The following is a 25202-nucleotide window of genomic DNA, read 5'->3' as shown; positions in this document are numbered from 1 at the left end:
TTTAAAATTTATAAATGATGAATTCTTTCTAATTTAAAATTCAAAGCAAAAGTGCTCTGCTCTACCTGCGAATAATAAGTTGCTCTAAAAACTCAACCTGCTTGTGCTTTTTATTTTTATTTTTTAAAAATCCCTCACCTCTTCTATTTAAGAAAACAATAGACTCTGCTAGATTATTGTCGAAGCATTATTTTTGCAAATTGTGAGCAATGATTGCAAAACAGGAGCAAAAAGGAAATCTTTATTTTGAAATTATGTTGAAATGATTTCCTGGTAGCAGGCATATATACGTGATCCAATTCTACGTTTTTATCTCCATTCTTATTAATATTACATTTTAATCTGCAATCTTTGTGACAATGTGTTCTGAATCTAAATCAAATTTGTTTTATAACCTACTATTTACTGCCTTCTAGCCATCACTGTAACCTATTTTATGTTCCAATCTGTAGACTAATCAAATCTGTCTAAGTAATTTATCCTGCGCACCGTTTACACGCAATTCGCTCTGTGTTATAATCAGTTCTTAATTTAGTACTCTGAAGTAACTCCTGTGCTCCAGTCAGTTCAAATGTTTCATTTTTTAAGCGATATGAGCATGTGAGATATAAGGCCAGCATTTATTGCATATCCTAAATACAATGCACAAGGCTATTTCAGAGAACGGTTAAGAGTTAACCACATTGCTATGGATTTGGAGTCACCTGTAGGGTCAATCAAGTAAGGACCACAGATGTTCTTCCTCAAAGTGGGTAGATGGTAAGCGAATGGTCATACCACAATGAGGCATAGATACAGTGGTTGGCCGACAGCTTTTCCCATGGTAGGGCACTCTAAAACTAGAGGGAATAGGTTTAAGGTGAGAGAGGGGAGATATAAAAGAGTCTAGAGGGGCAATCTTTTCAGAGAGGGTGATGAGTGTCTGGAACGGGTTGCCAGGGGTAGTGGTGGAAGCGAATACAATTTCATCATTTAAGAAACACTTAGACAGGTACATGGATGGGATCGATATAGAGAGATATGGACCAAATGCAGGCAACCGGGACTAGTTTAATTGTGAAAACTGGGCAGCGTTAGCAAGTTGGGTCAAAGGGCCTGTTTCCATGCTGTAGACCTCTATAACACTATGACACTGGACTAGTGATCCAGAACTCAAGTCTAATGTTCTAGGGATATGGGTTTAAATCACAGCATGGCTGATGAATTTGTACTCAATGAAATCAAAGACATTACTGAACCAAAATAAAGACAGAAAATGAAGAAACTAGCTGGTCCAGGAGCATCTGTGGAGGGAGAAACAGAATTAACATTTTGAGTTGGTCTGCTCTTGAGTTCTAATAGGTTAGCTCTGTTTCATGCAGGCTAGGTTTATTAATTGAATTCCACTAGCTGCCATTGTAGGGTTTAAACCTTCATCCCAGGGCAGTAGCCTGGACCTTTGGATTACAATGCCAATATCAGTACCAGAAGATAACAGCTTCCTTGTTTGGTCATGTGTGTGTGTGTGTGTGTGTGTGTGTGTGTGTGTGTGTACAACTCTGCCAAAGTCCCAAGGAAAGGAAGAAATCCTCCCACCTGCCAGTCTCCACTGGCAAGCCTCCATGGTCAACTCCAAGCTGCTTCCTGAGGCAATGGGCCTAACATGATCCCAGCCCCACCTCTGCTTCCCCAGAACAAAAATATGTTTGGCACCATTTTCTATGAAATGTGCCTGCCAGTCAAATGTGTCCCCCAACTCCTCTGTGAAGATCTGACCTTAAATTGCTGTCTACCTCAGACAGACTCAACAGGATGAATAGCCTCTTTCTGTACAATAACCATTCCATGAAACAATATAAAACAGCATGATCACCAATGTAGTGACAAAGGTTAATAAAGCCATTAAATAAGAAAAGTAATCCAAATAGTGGAGTTCATTGCTGATTTATAGAATTGGTAAACAAGTTATAATAAACTTGAAGGACACCTTGCTTAAGCCATGTTTGGGTATAATGCTAATCTATCCATATCTTCTTGATGGAAAAGGGAAATGAAGATGCTGGCAAAGCTGCAAAAAGATACACAAAGATGTTACCAACATTTATCAAGAAAGATTGAATAGGTTGGCAGAACATTTTCCAGAAATTAGAAATTTGAAGGGTAGCCTGCTAGAATCTTTTAAGATACTGAAAGGGTTTCATAGGCTTGATGTGAAGAAAACATTTCTATTTTGGGAAGAGAATGGTGAATCCCAAAGAAGGAACTATGAGTATTCGATGATGTAAATTGAATAGACAATACAGGATGTATTTCCATCTAAAAAATTATTAGAATGTGGAATCTGCTAATGTAAGGAGTAGTTGAGGCAAATAGGAGAGATGAGGAGGATTGGAAGAAAGCCTGTGTGGAGCATTGACCAGTCAGATTGAATGGTCTGTTTGGAAGGAAAATTTGATGCGAGTCAGTATAGTATTCCTGTCACGCACAAATAGAGTAAACAAATAGGAGCTTGTAAATGCAATGAAAATGAGCGCAAGCTAATAAAGCGACAATGATAGATGGCATCTGTTTTAATGTTAAGTGAGTCAATTTGAAATGGGTTCATTCCAGTATCAACTTAAAATAATTATCAATCAATAAAAGCACTTGTCCACTTCTGCTGGTTTGAACAGTTGGACTTCACTACAGCGGTACTTTAAAAAAAATACTGAAAGTACACATTTCTGATCAGGTGTGAGCTAGTGCCTGAGTTATTTAAGAGGAAATAATTAATCTAAAAGTGCTGCTAGATACATCCACAGTTGAGAGACCCTGAAATGTAATATCTGCTGTATCATCCAGAGTTCAGGGAGAGAGAGAAAGCTCCTAGTTTGTGCTTTTTAAAATTATAATCTTGTTTGAATTCTTTTTTAATCAAAAATAGACTCTGCTGGACTTTAAAATGGCTGTCACCAAATATAAAATGAGCAAACTAACTGTTCCCAGAAATTTTCAGCAATTACCAGGAAAAAAAGCAAACGCTTCAGTGACAGACATATGGATTTACAAAATAGGAGCTGAAATATATGCCATTTGACCCCTTGAAACCCCGAAACCACCCCCACTCCATCATTCAATAAAATCACAGATGATTTGTTCGTTTTGAATTCCACATTCGTATCCACTCCCAATAACCTTTGATGACCATACCTAAAAAGAATCTATCTACCTTAGTCTTAAAAACTATTCAATGAACTCATGCTTATCACCTTTTGAGGCAGAGAGTTGCATGAGAATTCTTTTTCGTCAATGTTGTAAAAGGGTGGTCCCTAATTTTGAAATATTGCTCCCTAGTTCTGGACCGATCTCCAAGAAGAAACATCATTTCCATGTCCACCATTCGGGATCTTGTACACTTCAATCCGATCATCCCTCACTCTCCTTCGTTTGTCCTGATGACTGAGACTGTGCTGACCCAGCAACCTTAGACAAGGTTGGCATGGTCTGGTTTGTGGCCTCCACCATCAGTCCTGGTAGGGGAAGTCATCCCTCGCTTGCACCACCTGCACAGGTAGAACCTCATGGTTCCTGCCCACAAGCGAGGCACTAATTTCCCTTCTCTGCTATTTTAAGGCAAATGTCAGGAACTGTATAGGGCAGCTATGGACTAACAGTTTTTCTCAAGGTACACAACAGCCTTTTCAAAATGGTGCTGGTGCCAGGGATGCTGGTCCATTCTGGGATATCTGATAATGACAAGTTTTTCTGGGTACATCAGGAGTAGAATGGGACTACAATCAGACGAGTGGGGTGCCATATGAATGAAATAGGATGTTGATGAGACAAATTTGGAAAGACACAGCAAAAGAATTTATTAATTCTCGTGGAGAGAAACCTTCCATGAAATTTGACAAAATTGACACTTAGCCGACAGAATATAAAATTCAACCTTTGAGTTTAAAACGTTTATAATTTATAACTCCCCTCTTTTCCTTTCATTTTCTTTGTTTGACATATGTATGGAACGGGTGTCATTTGTTTTGAATGCATTAATGAATTCTACTTTATTTCAATACGCAAGAATTTTGCTGTGGATCATTCTAAATTTGACTTCACAAACAGGGTTTGGGGAAACACACCATTGCCTATTTTAAAAGGGAAAAGACAAGTAAAAATCATCTCTGTATGCACAGAAGAGAAAAAGCGCAGTGAGAATAATAGAGTTCAGCTCTCTGTCTTAGCTGTGACACTATGCTCCGGTAATTTAACAACCGTGCATGGCAGCATAGAAAGACCTAGGAAAAATATCAAGGGGAAGATGGTTACTTAAAGCACCTTGTTTTATTTTGATTTGATTTTTGCCTTCTAACTCTTTTCGCTCCAGCTATGTACTCCTTAAGGTCAAAAGAGCACTTAGGCTTTACTGATGCAAGTACTGAATCAGTAGCAACGTGAATTTAATTTCTCCCTCTCTCTAAGTATTCTCTCCACCCTGCAAGTGGAAGACTACTTCACTCTGCATGACCTCTGCCACAGCAGACACGCATAATTATGGAGGTATTTTTATGTCATTCCACTGTGGCAAGTTAAATCTGCATGATTAATTTCCACCTCTTTATGCACCATGAATGTTGCTGTGGTGATCTCACTGCTATTGACAAACTGGCTCCACTGTATTCAGCCTGCATTCTTATTATGTAGGCCGCTGGCCATCTTTATCTAGTTCAGTGCTCTAGTGAATGACATTATGTGGTTGTGAAGGTTGAATTCTGAGGAACACAGGAGAGTTAGTTGTGATGCAAAGGCGAACAACCACTGACGGAAACAAATTTCCGTTGATTATAGATGCTTCAGCTAAATAACTGAATTATATTTCATATATTTATCAAGGGTGATAATTTTAAAAAGAAGAGACGAGCACAGCAGTTGCTGTTCTCAATTATCCATGTGATGGGGATACAAGCGCTGGATTGTATTAGCTATGTCCAGAGACAGGAAGGGAACTAGAATGATGTCACCTGTGTTGGATTCAAGCAAACACACTTCAGTTAAGTACATCATTCTCTCATAACATAATTTTTTTACAGTAAAAGACTATGGTTTGGGAAAGTGTCCCATAGTTATGATCCCAGCTGAGGCTATTACTGCACTAGTCAGATCCCAGACTGAAATTTGGCTTGATAGATCATATTTTGTTTCTTCTTATGGTTGTAATGAGGTGGTTTTTCAAGGAAACACAAACCCACAATGCTGTATATTTAGATTTAACATTAAAACAGAAGTATGTTACACAAAAGTAATAAAGGAATGTAAGAAGAAATAAGCAATTTGCATACAATACATGTTTAAATATTTTGTTACTCACACCAGTAATCCCAACAGCACACTTTTATAGTCCTCATACCAGAGAAAGTTCCCTTCTCCATCCCATCTATAAAGCTTAACAGATATTTCAATTTCTGGTCAAACTAAATACTTCTAGTATTGAACTTTCAAACTGTACTACTTACACTGAGGTAACCTATTTCTTAGCAATTCTAAACTTTCTCCTTTCTTCAGCAGAAGGTGTTTTACATATCCATCTTTAACCAAGACTTCAGTAAACTGAAACTAAAATGGCTTTCCAAGCTATGAGTGTTCACCTTAAGCTAAAAAAATTCTAGATCTTTTTAAGTGAAGCCTAATGTGCCACAATATTTATTTTGCTAGTAAAAACATTCCAAATGTAAACAAATTCCCATTAACCTCGAATAAGTATACCTTTTTTTTAATAAATATTGGCTTCAGAAAATCATTGAGTCCCTTCATGAACATAGACTAAAACCCAATTGCCATTTGTTCAAAATCCAAATTCTAACATAAATGATCCACACTGTTTATTTTGTGAGTAAAAACACTCTAAATATAAACAAATTCCCACCAGCTTTGAAGAAGTATGCCTCTAATACTTTTTCTTTAAATAAACCTTGGCTTCAGAAAATTATTGAGCCCTTTCATTGACGCAGATCAAAACCAATATGCTACTTGTTCAAAATCCAAAGTCTAACATAAATGAAATAAAAAATATAAATCACACAGCTATGTCATATGAAAAAGTCTTTTGTCTTGCAACTTTATTCAGTTGCATGCAGTCACATACTGATTTCACTATTTCTGGTCACCTGTAAAGAATAGGCCATGCAAGACACAGGCACAATACTACAAAGCAATATTATTGCAGTAATGTGTTGCACTGTCCCATTTGTCATTTATCTTGTTAAACTGTTTTAATAATGTTGTAAATTTTTATTACAATCAGTGTATATTGTTAAGAAAATAATACATGGCAAAGTGATTAAAAGATTATAACTCAAAATTATGCCTTGAATGATGTTCATAAATCTAAAAGCTTTAATTCTCATTTGAATATTTTATCCATTGTCAAGGCCATCTGTAATTCCAGCTTCAATGGGAATTTGTAATTTTATAATTGTAGGAGCATGTTTCCTTGCATAATTGATCAAGATATATTATGCATTGGCCTTCTCCCCATTTCTACAACCTCGTCAAACCTTTTGCTGGTATTGAGTTTCCTTGCTCATGCTGTTACTGCTTCTCTCACAACTGCATCGGCTGAAGGATTGGCACCATATAATTGCACAGGTTTTCATTTCAAAGCTTCATTAAGCAGCTTTCTACATCAGCACAGCAAATACCACCCTCATATGGAGGTGCAGCCAGATGGTAAGAGGATGAAGAACTGCTGACAGATCTCTCTGAAGATTTAGGTCTGATTGATACCAAATCTTCAGCAATGCTCATTTCTAATGTTCTTGTATGTTGATTGAAAATCCAGTCCAAGGACTGAAAATAACTGATTATTTCTCAGAATCCTTGGTTCCATTAAATTACTTGCCTTGAGAGAAATAGATGCTCATTTGGCCTTAATTATAAGTTCAAAATAATCAATATCATAATCCTGATTTCATGAGGTTACCAAATCTTGCTGCAGGCAATTTTAGATTGAGGAATTAACCAGGCAGACTAATGCAAAACAATTTGAAGAAATGCTAGGAGTTCAGGACTTTGTGCTCACACCTCCCATGAGGAAGGGCAAGAATTGGAAGACAAAAAGAGAGAAGGTTCTTCATTTCAATATTAAACGTAATGACTGTGTCATTTTTATTTTTGTATTTTTAAAACCTGCAGAATGAAATGAGAAAGAACTGCTTTAAAAAAAACAGTGCTTGAAAGGCTGTATGTTTTGAAAGCAAGTAATCTAACATCCATGTTCATAAAAGCAATAATTGCAATTTGAGTTGCAGATGAATTCGAGATAAGGGGTGTATAGATGCAGCACTTGTTGGCAACGAGGAGTTGATTGGTCTGTGGGCTAGTGGCTAGTAGAAACCATTTGCCTGTCAATAATGGTGTGATTGGTTCTCAGGAAATGGAAGAGTTTGGAGCTGGGAACGAGTTAGAGAGAGAGAGCGAGAGATGTTCAGTTCTTCCCCAGCTTAGAATAGTTCTCTCTGGACTATGCAGTCAACACTAATTTTAAATTATATGATAGCAACTGTTGCAGGAAAGAAAAAGTGCTGTAAGCTTTTAAGACTTTTAACTGGTAAGTCTTTGTAAGTGGTCCAGGCACCTGTGTTTTTTATCAACCACTGGAAGCATCCAGAGAAAGATGACTTTAGCAAAGTACTGGCCAGCAGCAGAATCATAAGGATCACTTCAGCAACAGAACCTGGGAACAAAGACTATTCAACTGTCTTTCCAATGTTTCTCTTCTGCCAAATAACCCATTTTACCCTGTCTGCTTGTCTGTGTGTGTACAAGCAAGATGTATGTGCAAGGGAGAGTTTATAAGGGTATTAGAATTTTCATTAGTAGGGTTAAGTGCCAATGTCTCTAACTGTTTACCTGTAGCTGAATCTAATTGCTTTTAGTAAATAGTGACTCTAGTTCAATGCAGAAACCTGGTTCATGTTTTCCATTAACCTGGGCCTGAAAGTCAGGCAAATTGGGGAACTTTACATTCTTTATAAAATCTTTAATTTTCTGACAACTGCGGGAATGATGGGGATCGATTTCCAGCATACTACCCCAGTGAGGCATATAATGTAAGATCATCAAGTTGCCATAGATTATACAAGCAAGTGACGACTCCAACATTTCCAAAGTACAACACCTTCATTTAACCTATGGCAAACAGGCAATAGCAATCACAGACCCCTTTTCTAACCATTCAACATAAGGATTATCTACAATTCCCTGACTATTACGTGGCAGTTTAATTGAAATATTGCTGGCATGTACTGATTTTAGGGATTCTCAAACATTCTCTGACACACTGAAGTTGGTTTGGTGGCAGGACTGTAACCATTTGAACCAATGGGCACTAGTATCATTTTCTTCTTGTTGAAGGAACATTTATACACTCCTGTTTGACTGGTTACCTTGCTCTGCCTCTTCTGCTGGCAGTATGCCCAAGAAGGGTATAATTCCATGTTCCCATGGATACACCTCAATGTTTACTCTTACATGTGTATTCTATTTTGATGACTAATAATTTGTTCCCAGTCCTATGCATTTGACACATTCTTTGGATGAGGGTGTCACTAGCAAGGCTAGTACTTCCTACCCATTCCCAATTTCCCTTGAAGATAGCAGTGAATTTAAGCAAAACTGAATAGCCTGTCACACCATTTCAGAGGGCAGTTGAAAATCAGCCATTTGGACTCTAGTGTTAACCAGACTGACCAAGGATGGCAAGTTTCTTTTCCTAAAAGACATTCGTAAACAAGATGAGATTTTTTTCTTAGATTTATTTCATTAATTGATTTTAAATTCCAAAACTATCATGGTGGGCTTTGAATACATGCCTCCAAACAGTCCAGGCCCATGGAGGACTAGACCAATTACACCATTCCCCCACGTTAATATTGGCCTGCCCATATCTGCCAAAGAAAGACGGCATTTAACTGGATTTCCACTCCTCAGATATTACTGCAGCTTGTACCTGTGGTGATAACTCCCTTTATGTTGCATCATTTCTGTGATTGGCAGAATCTACAGATTAAAGTCATGTCCGAGTTTTCTTTGCCAACTGGGAGGCTGAATGAACTGTGCCTGTCCCAATGCTCATCAAAAAACAAATCAGTAACTTCTTTTACTCTGCTGGTGTACCATCACTTTTACACAGATGGATTCAACTCGTTACTATTAATACTAGGGAGCTGAATTGCATTAGGGCCTTCAAACAACATAATCAGCTGGATTTTCTATAAGTCATGTTGGAAAAGATTTCATTTCATACATCCGACATGAAGGCGAAATGGATAATCAAGTACTTTCAATTCTGTTAATATTGAGTTGCGAGAAGATAAGTTTATACCAGTTTCCCACTTTGAGGCATACAATTTGTTTACGTATTATCTAATTGAAAACATGTTGCCATGCATACATATATAAGCCATGGCTTCAGCATTTGATTACAGCTGTTGCAGTTTCTTGATACCTTGTACCGAATATTGAAATATCACCTTCAAGTGATTTGAAATCAATAGCATAATCTAATTCTACATCTAAGTTACAAAAGAAGTCATTAGTGCTGAACTATTATGGTTCTTTCTGACGTGCCTTGTATTAGAATAAATAGACAGAAATACAAATGTCTTTTCAAATTTCAAAGCACTTTGTTGAACAATCCAACATTTAATAGGCAATAGAGTGAAAGGGCTTTTAAGAAAATTAAACCAAAATTTCACACAATTTAATAGAAGAAAGGTATTTGTGTAGCTAAGTGAGATATTTTTATGTTCGGCCTTAACCATTTTAATTTATAAATGGTTTCAAAAGGAAGTTGATAGATAAAGAATGACTGACTTTACTTTTCATGACCACTAGATGCCTAAAGCACATAACAACCAATTATGTGCTTTTGGAGTGTAGTCACTGTTGGACTGAAGGAAAAGAGGCAGCACAACCTTACACAGACAGTGATAATGACCAGATAATCTGCTGCTGTGATGCTCCACCTCGGGGCCCTACAGCCCAATGGCCTAAACATGGATTTTACCAGCTTCAAAATCTCCCCACCTCCGGCCTCATCCCATAATGAACTCTCCCTCTCATCCCCACCTCCTTGACCTGACACAACCTGTCCATCATCTCTCCCACCTATCCGCTTCTCCCACCTCACTGACCAATCCTCACCACTCCCTACCTGCACTCACCTATTACCATCACACCTACCTTCCCCAGCCCCACCCCTCCTCTCTCTGTTTATTACATTTTAACACAAAAATCCTACATTATATGGTATTCAGAGATATACCAGGCTCTAACTTATAGTTACATCATTGAAGGATTTTTCCACAATCTCCACAGCCTAATGCTAATCAGTCTACTTCACATGCTTCTCTCACATGTGCCTAATACCTGCATGATTAGACTTCAAGCTTAGTCCCAGCCCTCCATGTCTTTTCTTCTTACTATACCCACACTGCACTATTTACGATCTGTGAGGAGCAGTTCAGTGATATCATCACAAGGTTGCTCCAGGGTCCTAAAATTCTTAGGCACAATTTCCATATATCCCAGGCGGCAAGCCATGCTCCGTAAGGCAGACAACCAATGCCTGCAGCGATTTTGTTTTGGCTCCGAGACAAGTTCCCCAATGCAAGCAAGAACCCTCCTGAGAATCCATCAAATTATATAAATAAGGCTAGTCACGGGGAACCTGAATGGTAGCTGAATGGTAGTATAAGTTCCACTATATCAAAGCTGTGGCAGTGAATCGAATATTTAACTCTATTATCCAGCAGGACCATTCCAGCTATTACTATTTACTTTAATATAAACCTTCATAAGCTTGAAGACTTTTTAACCTTCTCATCTCTAGGACAAATAAACCATATTCTTTTTATTATTCTAATCTCTGGTAAAATTCTAGCAAATCTATGCTTTTTTTTCGTTATTCTTTTATCCTCCTAGAAAAGGCTGCAGGCATTATCCCCACTGCAGTTTTCCTTAGGCAGTGCTGTTAGCACTTTGACATTAACTCTTTGCATGAGTATTAAATGTGGTCAAGGTGGAAATCAACTTGTAAATATTCTCTGTTGCATCAATGGTACTCCTCTAATTATGTGGGTGAGTTCCAACCGATTCATTCTCTCCAGCGCAGCACAGTAGCTCAGTGGTTAGCACTGCTGCCTCACAGCACTAGGGACCTGGCTTTAATTCCACCCTTGGGTGACTATCTGTGTGGACTTTGCATGTTCTCCCTGTGTCTGCGTGGGTTTCCTTCAGGTGCTCCAGTTTTCTCTCACAGTCCAAAGATGTCAAGGTTAAGAGGTTTGGCCATGCTAAATTGCCCATAGTGTCCATGGATGTGCTGGTTAGGTGGATTAGTATGGGGAAATGCGGGGTTACAGTGTCTGGGTGGATTGCTGTTTGGAGGGTTGGTGTGGATTCGATGGGCTGAATGGCCTGCTTCCACGCTATAGGATATCTGTATCATATAATTGAGTTTTTGATTGTTTTATTTGTTTTGGAGCTATGAAAACTGCGAGCAAAAACACTATTGCTTCCCACCCCTAGTTTTCCCGAGGGAGTGGTAGTAGGGCTTTTTTCTCTCAAATCTAATAATCCTTCTGATGATGTTAGTTGGGAAACCTCAAGATATTTACTCAGTGACAGAGAAGGACTGGTAATAGATACTCAAGAGGACAGTGGAGTACTTGGAGGTCAACTTGGATATGCTTTATATTCTCATGACGTTGTTGCTGTTATCCATCTCAGTGCAGCGAACTCAGGGAAGAAAGATGTTTTTGACGCATCATTTGTGATTTGCTGCAGTTCATCTTTTTGAGCCTAATAATAGTAAATATTTTCTAAAACAATGGAGTCAGAGGGAAGGAGAGGAGAGGAAGATTCCAGAGGCAGTGGGTATCTCTGAGTTGTTGCAACTTTGTGGGCCTTGATGTCTAAAAGGCAAAGAAAATGTTTCTTGCTAGCCCAGCGAATGAGCCAGAGGATGAAGTGGAACTGTGAAGTGATGCAGCCCTGAGCCAGTGTGTTGCAATGCTGTTGGAGAGAAAGGTTGAGAGTGTGCAAGTGGCATCGCATGGCACTGAGTTTGGGTCTCTGGATGCGGCGAGAGCAGCTGTCTGTGGAACATTGAATATCGTAGAGATACCAATGATCCTGGATGGATGAGGGATGAAACTTAAGTTGGAATCTACGTGGAGTGAGTCTGAGCTGGAGGCAGTCACTGAGGAATGTGATGTTGCTGTGGAAATGAGTTTAGCAAATACCTGTTCAAACACCAGGACTGACAGTGAAATTAAAGTTGGTGAACAAGAAAAAAGATTGGAACGGAAATTCTGTCAGGGAGAGGAGCAGAACTTCTTCAAGGTGGGCATGCCTAAAAGAGACGTGGCAGTGAATAAAATACTAAATAAAAACCTAAAGAACAGCAGATGCTATAAATCAGAAACAAGAACAGAAGTTGCTGGAAAAGCTCAGCAGGTCTGGCAGCATCCGTGAAGAGAAATCAGAGTTAAAATTTCGGGTCCAGTGACTCTTCCTGAGAACTGATGGTAGCTCGGAAAATGTCAGTTTATATGTAGAAGGTAGGGTGCAGGACGTGGTAAGGAGTAGATGATACGAAGAGACAGGAATAACTGGAGCCCATGCATGGAATTAATATCTATTTCAATAATTTTAGGGCCTAAACTCTCCCATGTCCTAGCCCCCAACCCCACACACCAGGCCTTGTTATCTCATAGTCTGCCATTGCTCTCTACCTATTGTTAGCCACTAATAGTCTCCATTAACAGCTACTCACTCTCCTAGCCAGATCGCTATCCACTCCTTTGTCTGTCCAACAGTTCTTCTCTTTCTTTGGGCTCGATCCCCACCTATTGTTTACTCCTCAGCCCCTCCCCCACCTTATTTTCTGCATATAAAGCAACACTTTCCAAGCTACCATCATTCTGAGGAAGGGTCACCAGCCCGAAACATTAATTCTGATTTCTCTCCACGGATGCTGCCAGACTTGCTGAAGTTTTCCAGCAACTTCTGGTTTTGTTTCTGTTACAGCATCGGCAGTTCTTCTGGTTATTGTTTGGATTCAACAATTGTCCTTTTGTTTTACAAAATCGGAAATGAAGGAAGAATAAACCAGGTCATCACAGACCTGTCAGATGTTACTGAAATCTATCAATCAAAACACGATGCCTGAATAGATGGATGAATGTAAGAATGATCAAAGAGATTCAGCAAGAATATAAGAAATGGAGGTTATGCCTGATTTAATTGGTTGAAGTATTTGCATAGATGTTTATTATGGTAGAGAGCAGTGTTGATGGATGCTGTCTGCGTGGACTTCCAAAAGGTATTCAATATAGTTCCAGAGATTAGCAGAAATGAGAGTGTCCTGTGTCAGGAGCTGGTGATTCATTGAAAAGTAGCATTGGGAGAGTTAAGCAGAATTATAATGTCCTTTAATGGGTGGAATTCAACAAATTTCCCCAGGGATCTATACAAATTCCGGAATTTTTTGCCACAGTTATTAATGATGTAATTTGCTGTCTTCTGTTTGGATAAGAGATAGACAGATTGGAATATTTCCTGAACAGTGAGAGAATTGGAGCAAAGAGATTCAGGTGTCTATAAATCACAGATACCAACCTTGTCAAAAAAGCTAATGGAAAATTTTGTCTGGAGGGCTTGTAATACACAAGAGTGAGGATGTTATGCTTCACTTCTATAAAGCCTTAAAGAATCAATACTCAATTTGTTGCTTTCCTTCCACAAAGAGGTCTAGCAGCTGAGACCACAGTTTATTTTTAACCATTTCAATGTCTTCAGAGGGCACCACTATCATGAGATGGCCTCTTAATTGACCATCTCCAGGTAGATCTTCAGAAATCTTCACAGATCTTCACAGGCATCCCTCACAAATCATAGGGCTCAGAATCCAGAAACGGTCCTGGCACACATTCAAAAGATAAGCTGGTAAGGTTCCGTCCAGTGAATGAAAAAACCAATAAGAAAAACACCCCAGTTCAACAAAATACATGGCCTGGGCGTTAACATTTGCTTATTTTAAAGAGAAATATAAGGCATTGTGTTCCATGTGCAATTTGATTTGTCAAACTAGCAGTCTTGAAGCAAGACACACATTTTTCATACACTGTAGTTAAAATACAGACAAAATAAACACAACTGTAACTAATTGACTGTTCCAATATAGTAACATCCCATAAACACACTCTTGGCAAAGGGAAATTCAGTAAAAAATCTCTAGATTGTCTCACAAGCAGGATGAGAACTCTAGCCCTTAGCTGTAACAGAGAGAGGAATAAGAGCTTCCACATCCAGCTTCAATACCCCAGCAACTGCAGAAAGCTAAAGCTAAACATCCTGGTTCTACAGGAGTTTGACCCCATCCATTCAGGCTACTTCTATTGGTCCAATGTTTTAAAAATAAAACCCAAGTCCTCACAAGCTGTTTACTCTATTGGCTTTGGAGCAAACTCTTCAACACCTCTGTCTCAACGTTTCTTCATTTAAAAGAAAGGACAAAGTACATATTTTAAAGCCATAGTATCGTCACATAATGTTGTAACAACGATTTTGCATCTAATTTATGTTGCCAGTCCTTTCCTCCTTCCCTATCCATCCTTAATGTTTTATATCCCGAAATATTTAATGACTATTCCTGATCTAGGATTAGCCATGTTTCAGTTACGTTCTTGGGCTAAATTTTCCAGACCATTAGTTCAAATTAAGAAGTATGCCAGGAAAAGTTTAAAGAAACCAGGTGAAGCACTAAATCATTACCACCCAAACCAGCACGCAATGTGATCAGTCACAACTGTTAAATCTTTCAGTGCTGTGTCACCCACATCTAATTCTCATATTATGGGAGCTAACGTAAATATTGCCCCATAGGTACAGGTACCCTGCAGAAAGCAAAAGCCCACATCCCTGTGGCATATCATGGCGGTAGCATGGTGGTAAGCAGTAGAAGCCACCTTTAAAAGAGGCCAAGTTCTTGATGGCAGACACTTGGAAACCTCATTAATCATCTGGATGACAGTACCTGGATTTCACAGCCTTCGGAAAACTAACAGTAGCCAGTTGAATGAGTAGAAATCTGCAAATTGAATATCCAGAAAGCTTTTTGCTTAAAATATTTGTTCAAGGTAGAAGCCAATTTCTCTTTTCTTTTCGCAGTAGAAGAAATCTTTCAGCCTGCTTTCCAATTTGAAATTAAAGAAATATTTGTCAAAAGAGTCTTGCAACTTATATACTGGACCTCCTTACCAAAAATGAATAAAGCTTGTAAACCTTAAAATGTAAATCTCAGTGCAGAGATTGGTTGGTTCTGCCATGTTGTGTCTCCAATTCAGTTCCAAGACAGAGGGGTGCCCCCCCACCCCCCCGCCCCACTTCCATGATACCATCATGGCTTATTTTGCATGTTGGCCATCCAGTGACATAACCTACTTCTACTGGCCACTATTTATTAAAGGATCAGTCTGAAACTCATAAAATGAGCAACAGCAATGGAAAAGAAAGTGAAACAGAAACAAGAAAAGGGAAAAAATGCAGAGGAAACCAAAGCAAGTGAAAGAAATAAACTGACCTCGCACAAAATGAAACAGACCTTCAACGAGAATAGAAAGGCAAACAGTTATTTATGGATTGACGCAAATCATATCTTTACTGAGTTACAAGCAATATGTGGAGCTTTACATTACAAGTCAGTCAACAAATGATCTCAAGAAGGGATATTTGAAAACTGTGCTTATAACTAGCAAGTAGTAGCTTCACAGAATTAATAAATCTGGTCTTTCTATGGAATTTACACAAACCAGAGAAGATTTAAAGCGTACTCAAAAACTAGTTCAAGGTAAGAATTGCATCCAAGATGAACAGACTTCAATTCAACCCTAAGACCCGACTGATGAGTTTGTCACAAGGTACTGCAGCAAAGAGCAAGAGTGTGATTTCTTTGAAGAAGAACTCTGAGAGGCTAATTAAATGAGTAATTGCCTCTGCTACAATTAAAGCTTCAGGGAAGGATCTTCTAGGTAAGGAAAAAATCCAAATCCTTGATGCCTTGCTTGATGTTGGATACCAACAAGAAGTTACAGTGTCGGGTCAACAACAATTACATCCTTTAGGCCCAGCCAACACTATTGCAGAGGTCAGCAAAATGCACAAAATGAACAAGATGTGTAACAGATTTGGCTGGTCCCAAAAGCTGTCCAGTTTTCTTCAGATTTGAAAAATGTGGTACCAAAAGATATTTGGTATGCATGTGCAGGAAGTCTGGTTCCAGAGGCCAAGCCAGACTCCAGAAAAGAAATGGAGGTGACTAACATGAAGGCACAACACCGAAAAACTGGCAGCAAGGAAAACGTTAGGAATGTTGACAAATGCAAACATTTCAATTAAGTGCACAGTCAAACAAGCAAAAGACAAATTTTACAAGCTGCCCAAGCTTTTCTAATTGTTAATGTCACAAATCTGACACTTTTCACGTATGCTGAAGATGTCAGATGGTCAGAAGCTTTTAAGGCCATTAATATCATATGCGCTGAAAGGAGTAAATGACGCACCCTAAAAACTAAAATTGATACAGAAACTAATGCCAACATATGACCACAATACATCCTGAAAAGCATGTCCTCAGTAAGTGCCAGTCCATTATGCAACTTATTGAAGACTGTCTTACAGCATATAATGGATCACCAGTTCCGTGCATTGGCAGAATCATACTGTAGTATCAATAAGCAAGCTCAGTTGGCTTTCCAAAATCTTCTACCTGATAGATACCAATGGTCCAATAGTGGCAGGTCTATCTGTATGTACAGGTCACAGTGTACTTACAATACATAATATTCAAACTACACCCATTGTGACAGAACTGATCAAATCTGGTGCAATTGAATCAATCAATAGCCTCAAACAGCTGGACCCAGACTGCGATTTTAAGGGTGATGCAATACCACTTCACAAGGATGATGTGACCCTATTGACCAATCCTCAGGAAGTGCAGCACGCACGTTCAGGAGAAACTTCAAGTAGAACAGAACAAGGTGAAGCAAAGTGGTATGATTTGGAAATTTGACCACCGCACAGATTGGTGTAGCACCATCTCGTGTATCTTAAAGATCGTTGTATTAGATCCAGTGCGCCTCAACCTTATAAAAGGCGTCCGCATGAAATACCAATGTTGGAAGAAATAAATCTAAGTTTTCCAGGGAAAAAAGTCTTCTCAGAACTAGATGTGAAACATTGTTATTGGTCTCTCCATGTAGAAGAAGAATCCCCAAGAGCTCACAACATTTAGGATGCAATTTAGATGGTACAGTTTCCAAACGTTACAATTTGGGCTACCAGTTGGCCGAGACATTTCAGCAGCACATGGGTAGGATGTACTGTGTTTGCATAGCTAATGATGTTGCCATTATGGGTTACACAAATATCGAGCATGACCACAACTTGCACCAACTGATGACAGCAATGCAATGACGTGGATTGGCATCTGACAGCGTGAAATGTCAGGTCAGTGTCAGCCAGATAAACATTTTTGGGTTCCTTTACTCCACTCATGGAGCCTAACCTGATCTCGGTAAAATCTAGGATGTTACACAAGTGCAATTCCTAAAGGATAAAGAGGATCTGCAGCATTGCCTCATTCTTATTACAACTTCCTTTCACCATACATTTCCAACTTTTTGCACAATGTATCTCCACTGAGGGATTTGCTCAAGAAGGACATCATGGCAAAACAACCAGAAAAAAGCTATCAATTTTTTGAAGCAGAGTCTGTCAACAAAATCTTGCTTACTGTAATATTACAATCCCAGGAAAGACGTGATTCTGTAAGAGGATATATCACAAAAAGGCTTACATGCATGGCTTTTTGCAAGATGAAAAGAATTTGACTTTTCATTCGAAAGACTTGTCATCTGTGCAAGCAAAGTACCAGGGATTGGCAATAAATGCTCGTCCAACTAGTGATGGATACATCCCATGAGTTAATTTTTAAGAAAGTTTAGCATGAGATATTAGCTCTGATATTTGGCATCATGCAGTTCCACGTCGCGTATTTGGCAAGAAGTGTAGTTGAATTATAGTTCGCTGGTAAACTGTTTGGAGAAGAAATGGGCAATGACACATATCATATTGTTAACGCATTATCTTTGCTCAAATGGTCTAGCAGAACATGTATTATATATTCTGTCAAAATAATGACCATCAAGTGTAGAGAACAAAATAAGACTTTGGCATTACATTGCTGAATTTTTGTGCCATTCCAATGAAGAAGGAAGTACCATATGCTCAGAAAATAAATACAAGTGACCTGGCCTAGCAACCAGTTTTCCAACCATTCTGAGACACATGGCATTCTTCTTTAAGGATAGAGAAATGAAAGGGACGCACAGTAAGTGAGCAAATGGAGAATTATCACATTTGTGTACCAGAGTGAGAGTCAGAAGTCCAGTCAGAAACCTTGGCTGGTGTCCAAGTATTTGCAAGATTTCCAACCAACCCAGATTGTGAGAAATTATTGCAGATCATGGACCTACATTCAAAGGAACAGAAGCCAGCAAGTTAAATATGACACACCAATTATACATAAAAAGAGCAACAAAGAACACTCCAACAATAATTCTGGTGTGATTTTGTACAGTGACAGCAACCAGCAGCAAGTCAAACAAGTTGCCAACCAAAACAAATTGAATCCAACACAGATCTCTCCAGGTATCTGATTACCAGATCTGGATGAGTTCTCAAGCCTCCAAAGTATCACACAGAATTTTGAAATGTCAATCTTGTGAAATCCATTTTTGTCTGCTGATAGAATTATTGAATCAATAATATGTGCCTATGTATAACCATATATTTCTGCTCCCTTTTTGGTAAAATGGAGATGGTGATTACTGTCTCGCAACTAGCATGAACTGTAAGAGGCATGAGTTTTAAGAAGAATGCTTATGATTCATTGCTGTATCATAGCATGTGAGCTGATGCCATCTTAACATGGAGCCACTTGAAGCATGACACACTGATGGAGCATGCTACTGTTTATAATCAAATAGCTCAGTATTACTCCAGTCACTGAGTGCCTGTGATTGCACTATTTCCATCCACAGTAATAAAAGGCTGTTGAAGATTTCAGTGCTATGTTACCCATGTCTAGTTCTTATCTTACACGCACTAACATAAGTATTGACTTAGCAGGTAAAAATTTTGTCCACTACAGGCAAAACCCTACCAAACAGTGGCATATCAAAGATGCACTGGAAGAAATGCACATTATAATTATGTAACAGGGTTCAAAGATATAATAGTGTTCTTGTTGCAACAGTTAATGGATAATCTTATGCATAAATTGTACAATCAACAGTCATTATGATAGATTGGGCTAGGTTAAGTTATAGAGATAACAAGGTGTAGATCTGGATGAACACAGCAGGCCAAGCAGCATCAGAGGAGCAAGAAGGCTGAAGTTTTGGGCCTAGACCCTTCTTCAGAAATGGGGGAGGGGAAGGGGGTTCTAAAATAAATAGGGAGAGACGGGGAGGCGGATAGAAGATGGATAGAGGAGAAGATAGGTGGAGAGGAGACAGACCGGTCAAAGAGGCGAGGGTGGAGCCAGTAAAGGTAAGTGGGGAGGTAGGGAGGAGATAGGTCAGTACAGGGAGAGCGGACAGGTCAAGGGGGCGGGATGAGGTTAGTAGGCAGGAGATGGAGGTGGGGCTTGAGGTGGGAGGAGGGGATAGGTGGGAGGAAGGACAGGTTAGGGAGGTGGGGACGAGCTGGGCTGATTTTGGGATGCGGTAGGGGGAGGGGAGATTTTGAAGCTTGTGACGTCCACATTGATACCATTGGGGCTGCAGTGTTCCCAAGTGGAAAATGAGTTGCTGTTCCTGCAATCTTTGGGTAGCATCGTTGTGGCACTGCAGGAGGCCCAGGATGGACGTGTCGTCTGAGGAGTGGGAGGGGGAGTTGAAATGGTTCGCGACTGGGAGGTGCAGTTGTTTAGTGCGAACCAAGTGTAGGTGTTATGCAAAGCGGTCCCCAAGCCTCTGCTTGGTTTCCCCGATGTAGAGGAGGCCACAATGGGAACAGCGGATGCAATATACCACATTAGCAGATGTGCAGCTGAACATCTGCTTGACGTGGAAGGTATTCTTGGGGCCTGGGATGGGGATGAGGGAGGAGGTGTAGGGGCAGGTGTAGTACTTCCTGCGGTTGCAGGGAAATGTGCCGGGTGTGGTGGGGCTGGAGGGGAGTGTGGAGTGTACAAGGGACCCACGGAGAGAGTTGTCCCTCCGGAAACCAGATAAGGGTGGGGAGGGAAAAATGTCTTTGGTGGTGAGGTCAGATTGCAGATGGCGGAAGCGTCGGAGGATGATGTGTTGGATCCAGAGTTTGGTGGGGTGGTACATGACAACGAGGGGGATTCTGTTTTGGTTGTTATTGCGGGGAGGGGGTGTCACGGATGAGTTGCAGGAAATGCGGGAGACATGGTTGAGGGCGTTCTCGACTACTGAGTGGGGGATGTTGCGGTCCTTGAAAAACGAGGACATCTGAGCTGTGTGGGAGTGGAATGCCTCATCCTGGGAGCAGATGCGGCGGAAGCGAAGGAATTGGGAATAGGGGATGGCATTTTTGCAGGAAGTTGGGTGGGAGGAGGTGTATTCCAGGTGGGAATCGGTGGGTTTGAAATGGATATCAGTTTCAAGGTGGTTGCCAGAGATGGAGACAGAGAGGTCTAGGGAGGAGAGAGAGATATTAGAGATGGTCCAGGTGAACTTAAGGTTGGGTTGGAAGGTGTTGATGAAGTGGATGAACTGTTCAAGCTTCTCGTGGGAGCACGAGGTGGCGCCAATACAGTCATCAATGTAACGGAGGAAGAGGTGGGGTTTAGGGCCAGCGTAGGTACGGAAGAGGGATTGTTCCACGTAACCTACAAACCTACTATTCCTCCCACTTCCTACAGACAAAGGGGGTGGCCATGGGTACCCGCATGGGCACAAGCTATGCCTGCCTCTTTGTTGGTTACGTGGAACAATCCCTCTTCCGTACCTACACTGGCCCTAAACCCCACCTCTTCCTCCGTTACATTGATGACTGTATCGGCGCCGCCTCGTGCTCCCACGAGGAGCTCAAATAGTTCATTCACTTCGCCAACACCTTCCAACCCAACCTTAAGTTCACCTGGACCATCTCTAATACCTCTCTCTCCTTCCTGGACCTCTTTGTCTCCATCTCTGGCAACCACCTAGAAACCGATACCCATTTCAAGCCCACCGACTCCCACAGCTACCTAGAATACACCTCCTCCCACCCACCTTCGTGCAAAAATGCCATCCCCTATTCCCAATTCCTTCGCCTCCGCCGCATCTGCTCCCAGGATGAAGCATTCCACTCCCATACATCTCAGATGTCCTCGTTTTTCAAGGACCGCAACATCCCCCACCTCAGTGGTCGAGAACGCCCTCGACCGTGTCTCCCGCATTTCCCGCAACTCATCCCTCTCACCCCCTCCCCGCAATAACAACCAAAACAGAATCCCCCTCATCCTCACATACCACCCCACCAACCTCCGGATCCAACGCATCATCCTCCGACACTTCCGCCATCTGCAATCCCACCCCACCCTTATCTGCTTTCCGGAGGGACCACTCTCTCCGTGACTCCCTTGTCCACTCCACACTCCCCTCCAGCCCCACCACACCCGGCACTTTTCCCTGCAACCGCAGGAAGTGCTACACCTGCCCCTACACCTCCCCTCTCAACCCCATCCCAGGCCCCAAGAAGACTTTCCACATCAAGCAGATGTTCACCTGCACATCTGCTAATGTGGTATATTGCATCCGCTGTTCCCATTGTGGCCTCCTCTACATCGGGGAAACCAAGCGAAGGCTTGGGGACCGCTTTGCAGAACACCTACATTTGGTTCGCACTAAACAACTGCACCTCCCAGTCGCGAACCATTTCAACTCCCCCTCCCATTCCTCAGACGACATATCCATCCTGGGCCTCCTGCAGTGCCACAACGATGCTACCCGAAGGTTGCAGGAACAGCAACTCATATTCCGCTTGGGAACCCTGCAGCCCAATGATATCAATGTGGACTTCACAAGCTTCAAAATCTCCCCTCCCCCTACCGCATCCCAAAACCAGCCCAACTCGTCCCCGCCTCCCTGATCTGTCCTTCCTCCCACCTATGCCCTCCTCCCACTTCAAGCCCCACCCCCATCTCCTACCTACTAACCTCATCCTGCCCCCCTTGACCTGTCCGTCCTCCCTGGACTGACCTATCTCCTCCCTACCTCCCCACCTACACTCACCTTTACTGGCTCCATCCCCGCCTCTTTGACCTGTCTGTCTCCTCTCCACCTATCTTCTCCTCTATCCATCTTCTATCCGCCTCCCCCTCTCTCCCTATTTATTTCAGAACCCCCTTCCCCTCCCCCATTTCTGAAGAAGGGTCTAGGCCCGAAACGTCAGCCTTCCTGCTCCTCTGATGCTGCTTGGCCTGCTGTGTTCATCCAGCTCTACACCTTGTTATCTCAGATTCTCCAGCATCTGCAGTTCCTACTATCTCTAGATTAAGTTATAGTTTTTGATGTTATTTCCTGGTTTGCAGTTTTGGAATAGCTTTGTGATCGTTATAAAACGGTTGCAGAAATAGAATGAGGAATGTAGTATAAAACTTTGGGAAAGACTGCTATGTGAATGCTATGGAAGTCTGTTTGTTAGGCTACGTAGATCCAAACTTTAATTCCCACTGATAAAAACCGCTTATCTTGTTATTAGATTCACAAATAGTTCATTTTTTTTGTTATGCCCAAACATCACAAATTTTGCAGATTCAGGCAAGTGCCTAGTTTCCCTTGTGATTACGCCAGACTTATTGAGGGGGTCAAGTATGGCACACAGAAGGGGCAAAAGTGGTTAGCATGTACACCAGCTCCCAGTAAAATGATACAATATGTCGCAAAAGCCCCAATACATGTGTCTGATTTTGGTGGTGTGCTGACTACAATTGAACACGCTGTATTTGAAAGTCCCACCACAATTTCTGTAAGTGAACACTTTGCTATTACTGAATAAAAACCAAAAGAACTGCAGATGCTGTAAATCAGGAACAAAAACAAAGTTGCTGGAAAAGCTCAGCAGGTTTGGCAGCATCTGTGGAGGAGAAAACAGAGTTAACGTTTCGGGTCCGGTGACCCTTCCTCAGAACCTTGCTATTACTATTGCTTTTGCACTCCTGGCAGGGACCTTCACCTGTCAAAAGGGCATTTCAGGTCCATATGTTACAAAGTGTGAATCAGTAAAACAAATCCTTTCTGAAACTATGCACACAGTTCACTTTTAAAATGTCAGTTTTGGTGATTAGTTTGCCTGTTTCTCCCACGCTCCCAGAGTCACCCATGACAGCTGCAGTAAGCTCAGACTTACCATGATCTGCCCACTCACTGCTCAGTCCCGATTTAAAAAGCTTTGCAGTAACTACCTAGCCTGACAGCTGGAAACTCTATTCTGTTGGATAAATTTTGACTATGAATGTTCTTCAGTTGAATTCTGTTGTTTGTTTTCTCTAGATCTGTTTTGTAAATCTTGATGGAGTGGATGGGAAGAGCAATAGTAAAGAATTCCAACAGGTAAAGTAACTGGGGTAAAATTATACTTTCAAAAAACATCTAGTAACATAAATGACACTGGGATACCAGTCTGACAATGTGCACATGTCTGGCTGAATTTCCCTTTTGTAATTTTAGAAGGTGCATCAGCTTTCTTATGTTAACTCGGTAAACTCCATAATCAAAATAATGAGGAGAGAACTGTATTAACCACTTATATATTTGAATCAAGGCCTAAGAGAAAGTCAGAACTAAAATGTAAGCAGTCTCTTTATCAACTTGATATTAACTGTATATTTTACTCTGTATGTTATTCATGAATGAAATCGGCTTCATTCATTTAATCCTGCATAGTTCCGAAAATTGTGAATTGAAGCAGAAGATACCAGACCAATTTCATCTGACATGCTGCCTTTCAGAGAACGGGTTAATAATTACAATTGCAGGAAGTCTCAGCAGGAGCCAGGATGTGACTGCAGAAGATGTATCCTCTCTCTGCTAAATCAGCAGACAATAGTTAACAGGGTATTATTGCAAGGAACTCCTGCAATTATTTTCAATCGACCTGTTTAGATGTATGAAAGCATCCCTCAAGAGCAGGTGAGATTTTGGCTTGAGCAAAAGACACTGCCACTGCACAACAAGAGCCCTGAAGGAGCTCTTATATAAAATCAATTAATAGCAATTTCACACATCATTGCATTACATTAACAGGTTCACCTAATTATTTATTTGTGGCAAGAAACTGAAATGCAGTCTCAGCAATTGTAAGTTCACTACCAACCAAAACTCTAATAAGCAAATGCAGTTACGCATGGCGAATTTGCAAATGGCAAAGACAGAAAGATAAATCTTATGACAACCAGGCGTAGAGCTGGATGAACACAGCAGGCCAAGCAGCATCATAGGAGCAGGAAGGCCGATGTTTCGGACCTGCTGTGTTCATCCAGCTCTACACCTTGTTGTCTCAGATTCTCCAGCATCTGCAGTTTCTACTATCTAAGATAGATCTTATATCGACGGCATATCCAAAGGCTCTTGAAATTCAAGAGGTAAAGAGAGGAAGAAACTTTGTCTAGGGAAAAGTGAATGAGTAAACTATTAAGACTAAAGGTCTAACAAGGCTTCTATATTCTAGTCATCCAAGGGTCTTAAAACAAGTGGCTACCGAGATAGTAGATGCATTAGCTATAATCTTCCAAAATTGTATAGTTTCTGGAAAGATCGCATCAGATTGGTGAATCACTAATGTGTCATTTCTGTTGAAGAAAGGAGGAAAACAAAAGACTGGAAACACCAGTCAGTTTAACATTAGTTGTAGAGAATTGTTACAATCTATAGGCATTGAATTGAATTGAATATCCTTTATTGTCACGTGTATTCAATGTTAAATACAGTGAGAAGTGTGTACTGTCACTGTGCATAAGCGCCATTCACATTAACTTAGAATAAACTAATAAAAAAATGAGAACTTAAGGAAAGTCCAAACTTTCCTTCTCCGCTGCTATAGGATGCCGCAGCCAGAGTCCTGCTCCAGGCTTCCCAGCCCACTCCATGCCACTGAGAATGTCC

The 25202-nt window shown here is 40.8% G+C and overlaps 1 protein-coding gene across 1 annotated transcript in view; it reads left to right on the top strand.

Annotated features, from left to right (window-relative positions):
- LOC109929394 (SPHK1 interactor, AKAP domain containing) overlaps positions 1-25202 on the top strand; it is a 105676-nt gene that overhangs the window by 49001 nt on the left and 31473 nt on the right. The window contains exon 4 of the mRNA XM_048604102.1: positions 23592-23651. Coding sequence (XP_048460059.1) covers positions 23592-23651 — 60 coding nt within the window. The remainder of the gene's footprint in view (positions 1-23591; positions 23652-25202) is intronic.

Source organism: Rhincodon typus, chromosome 13, assembly GCF_021869965.1.
Source record: "Rhincodon typus isolate 14 chromosome 13, sRhiTyp1.1, whole genome shotgun sequence".
NCBI lineage: Eukaryota > Metazoa > Chordata > Chondrichthyes > Orectolobiformes > Rhincodontidae > Rhincodon > Rhincodon typus.
The sequence above is the reverse complement of the archived record's forward strand: the minus strand, read 5'-3'. Positions and strand labels throughout refer to the sequence as shown.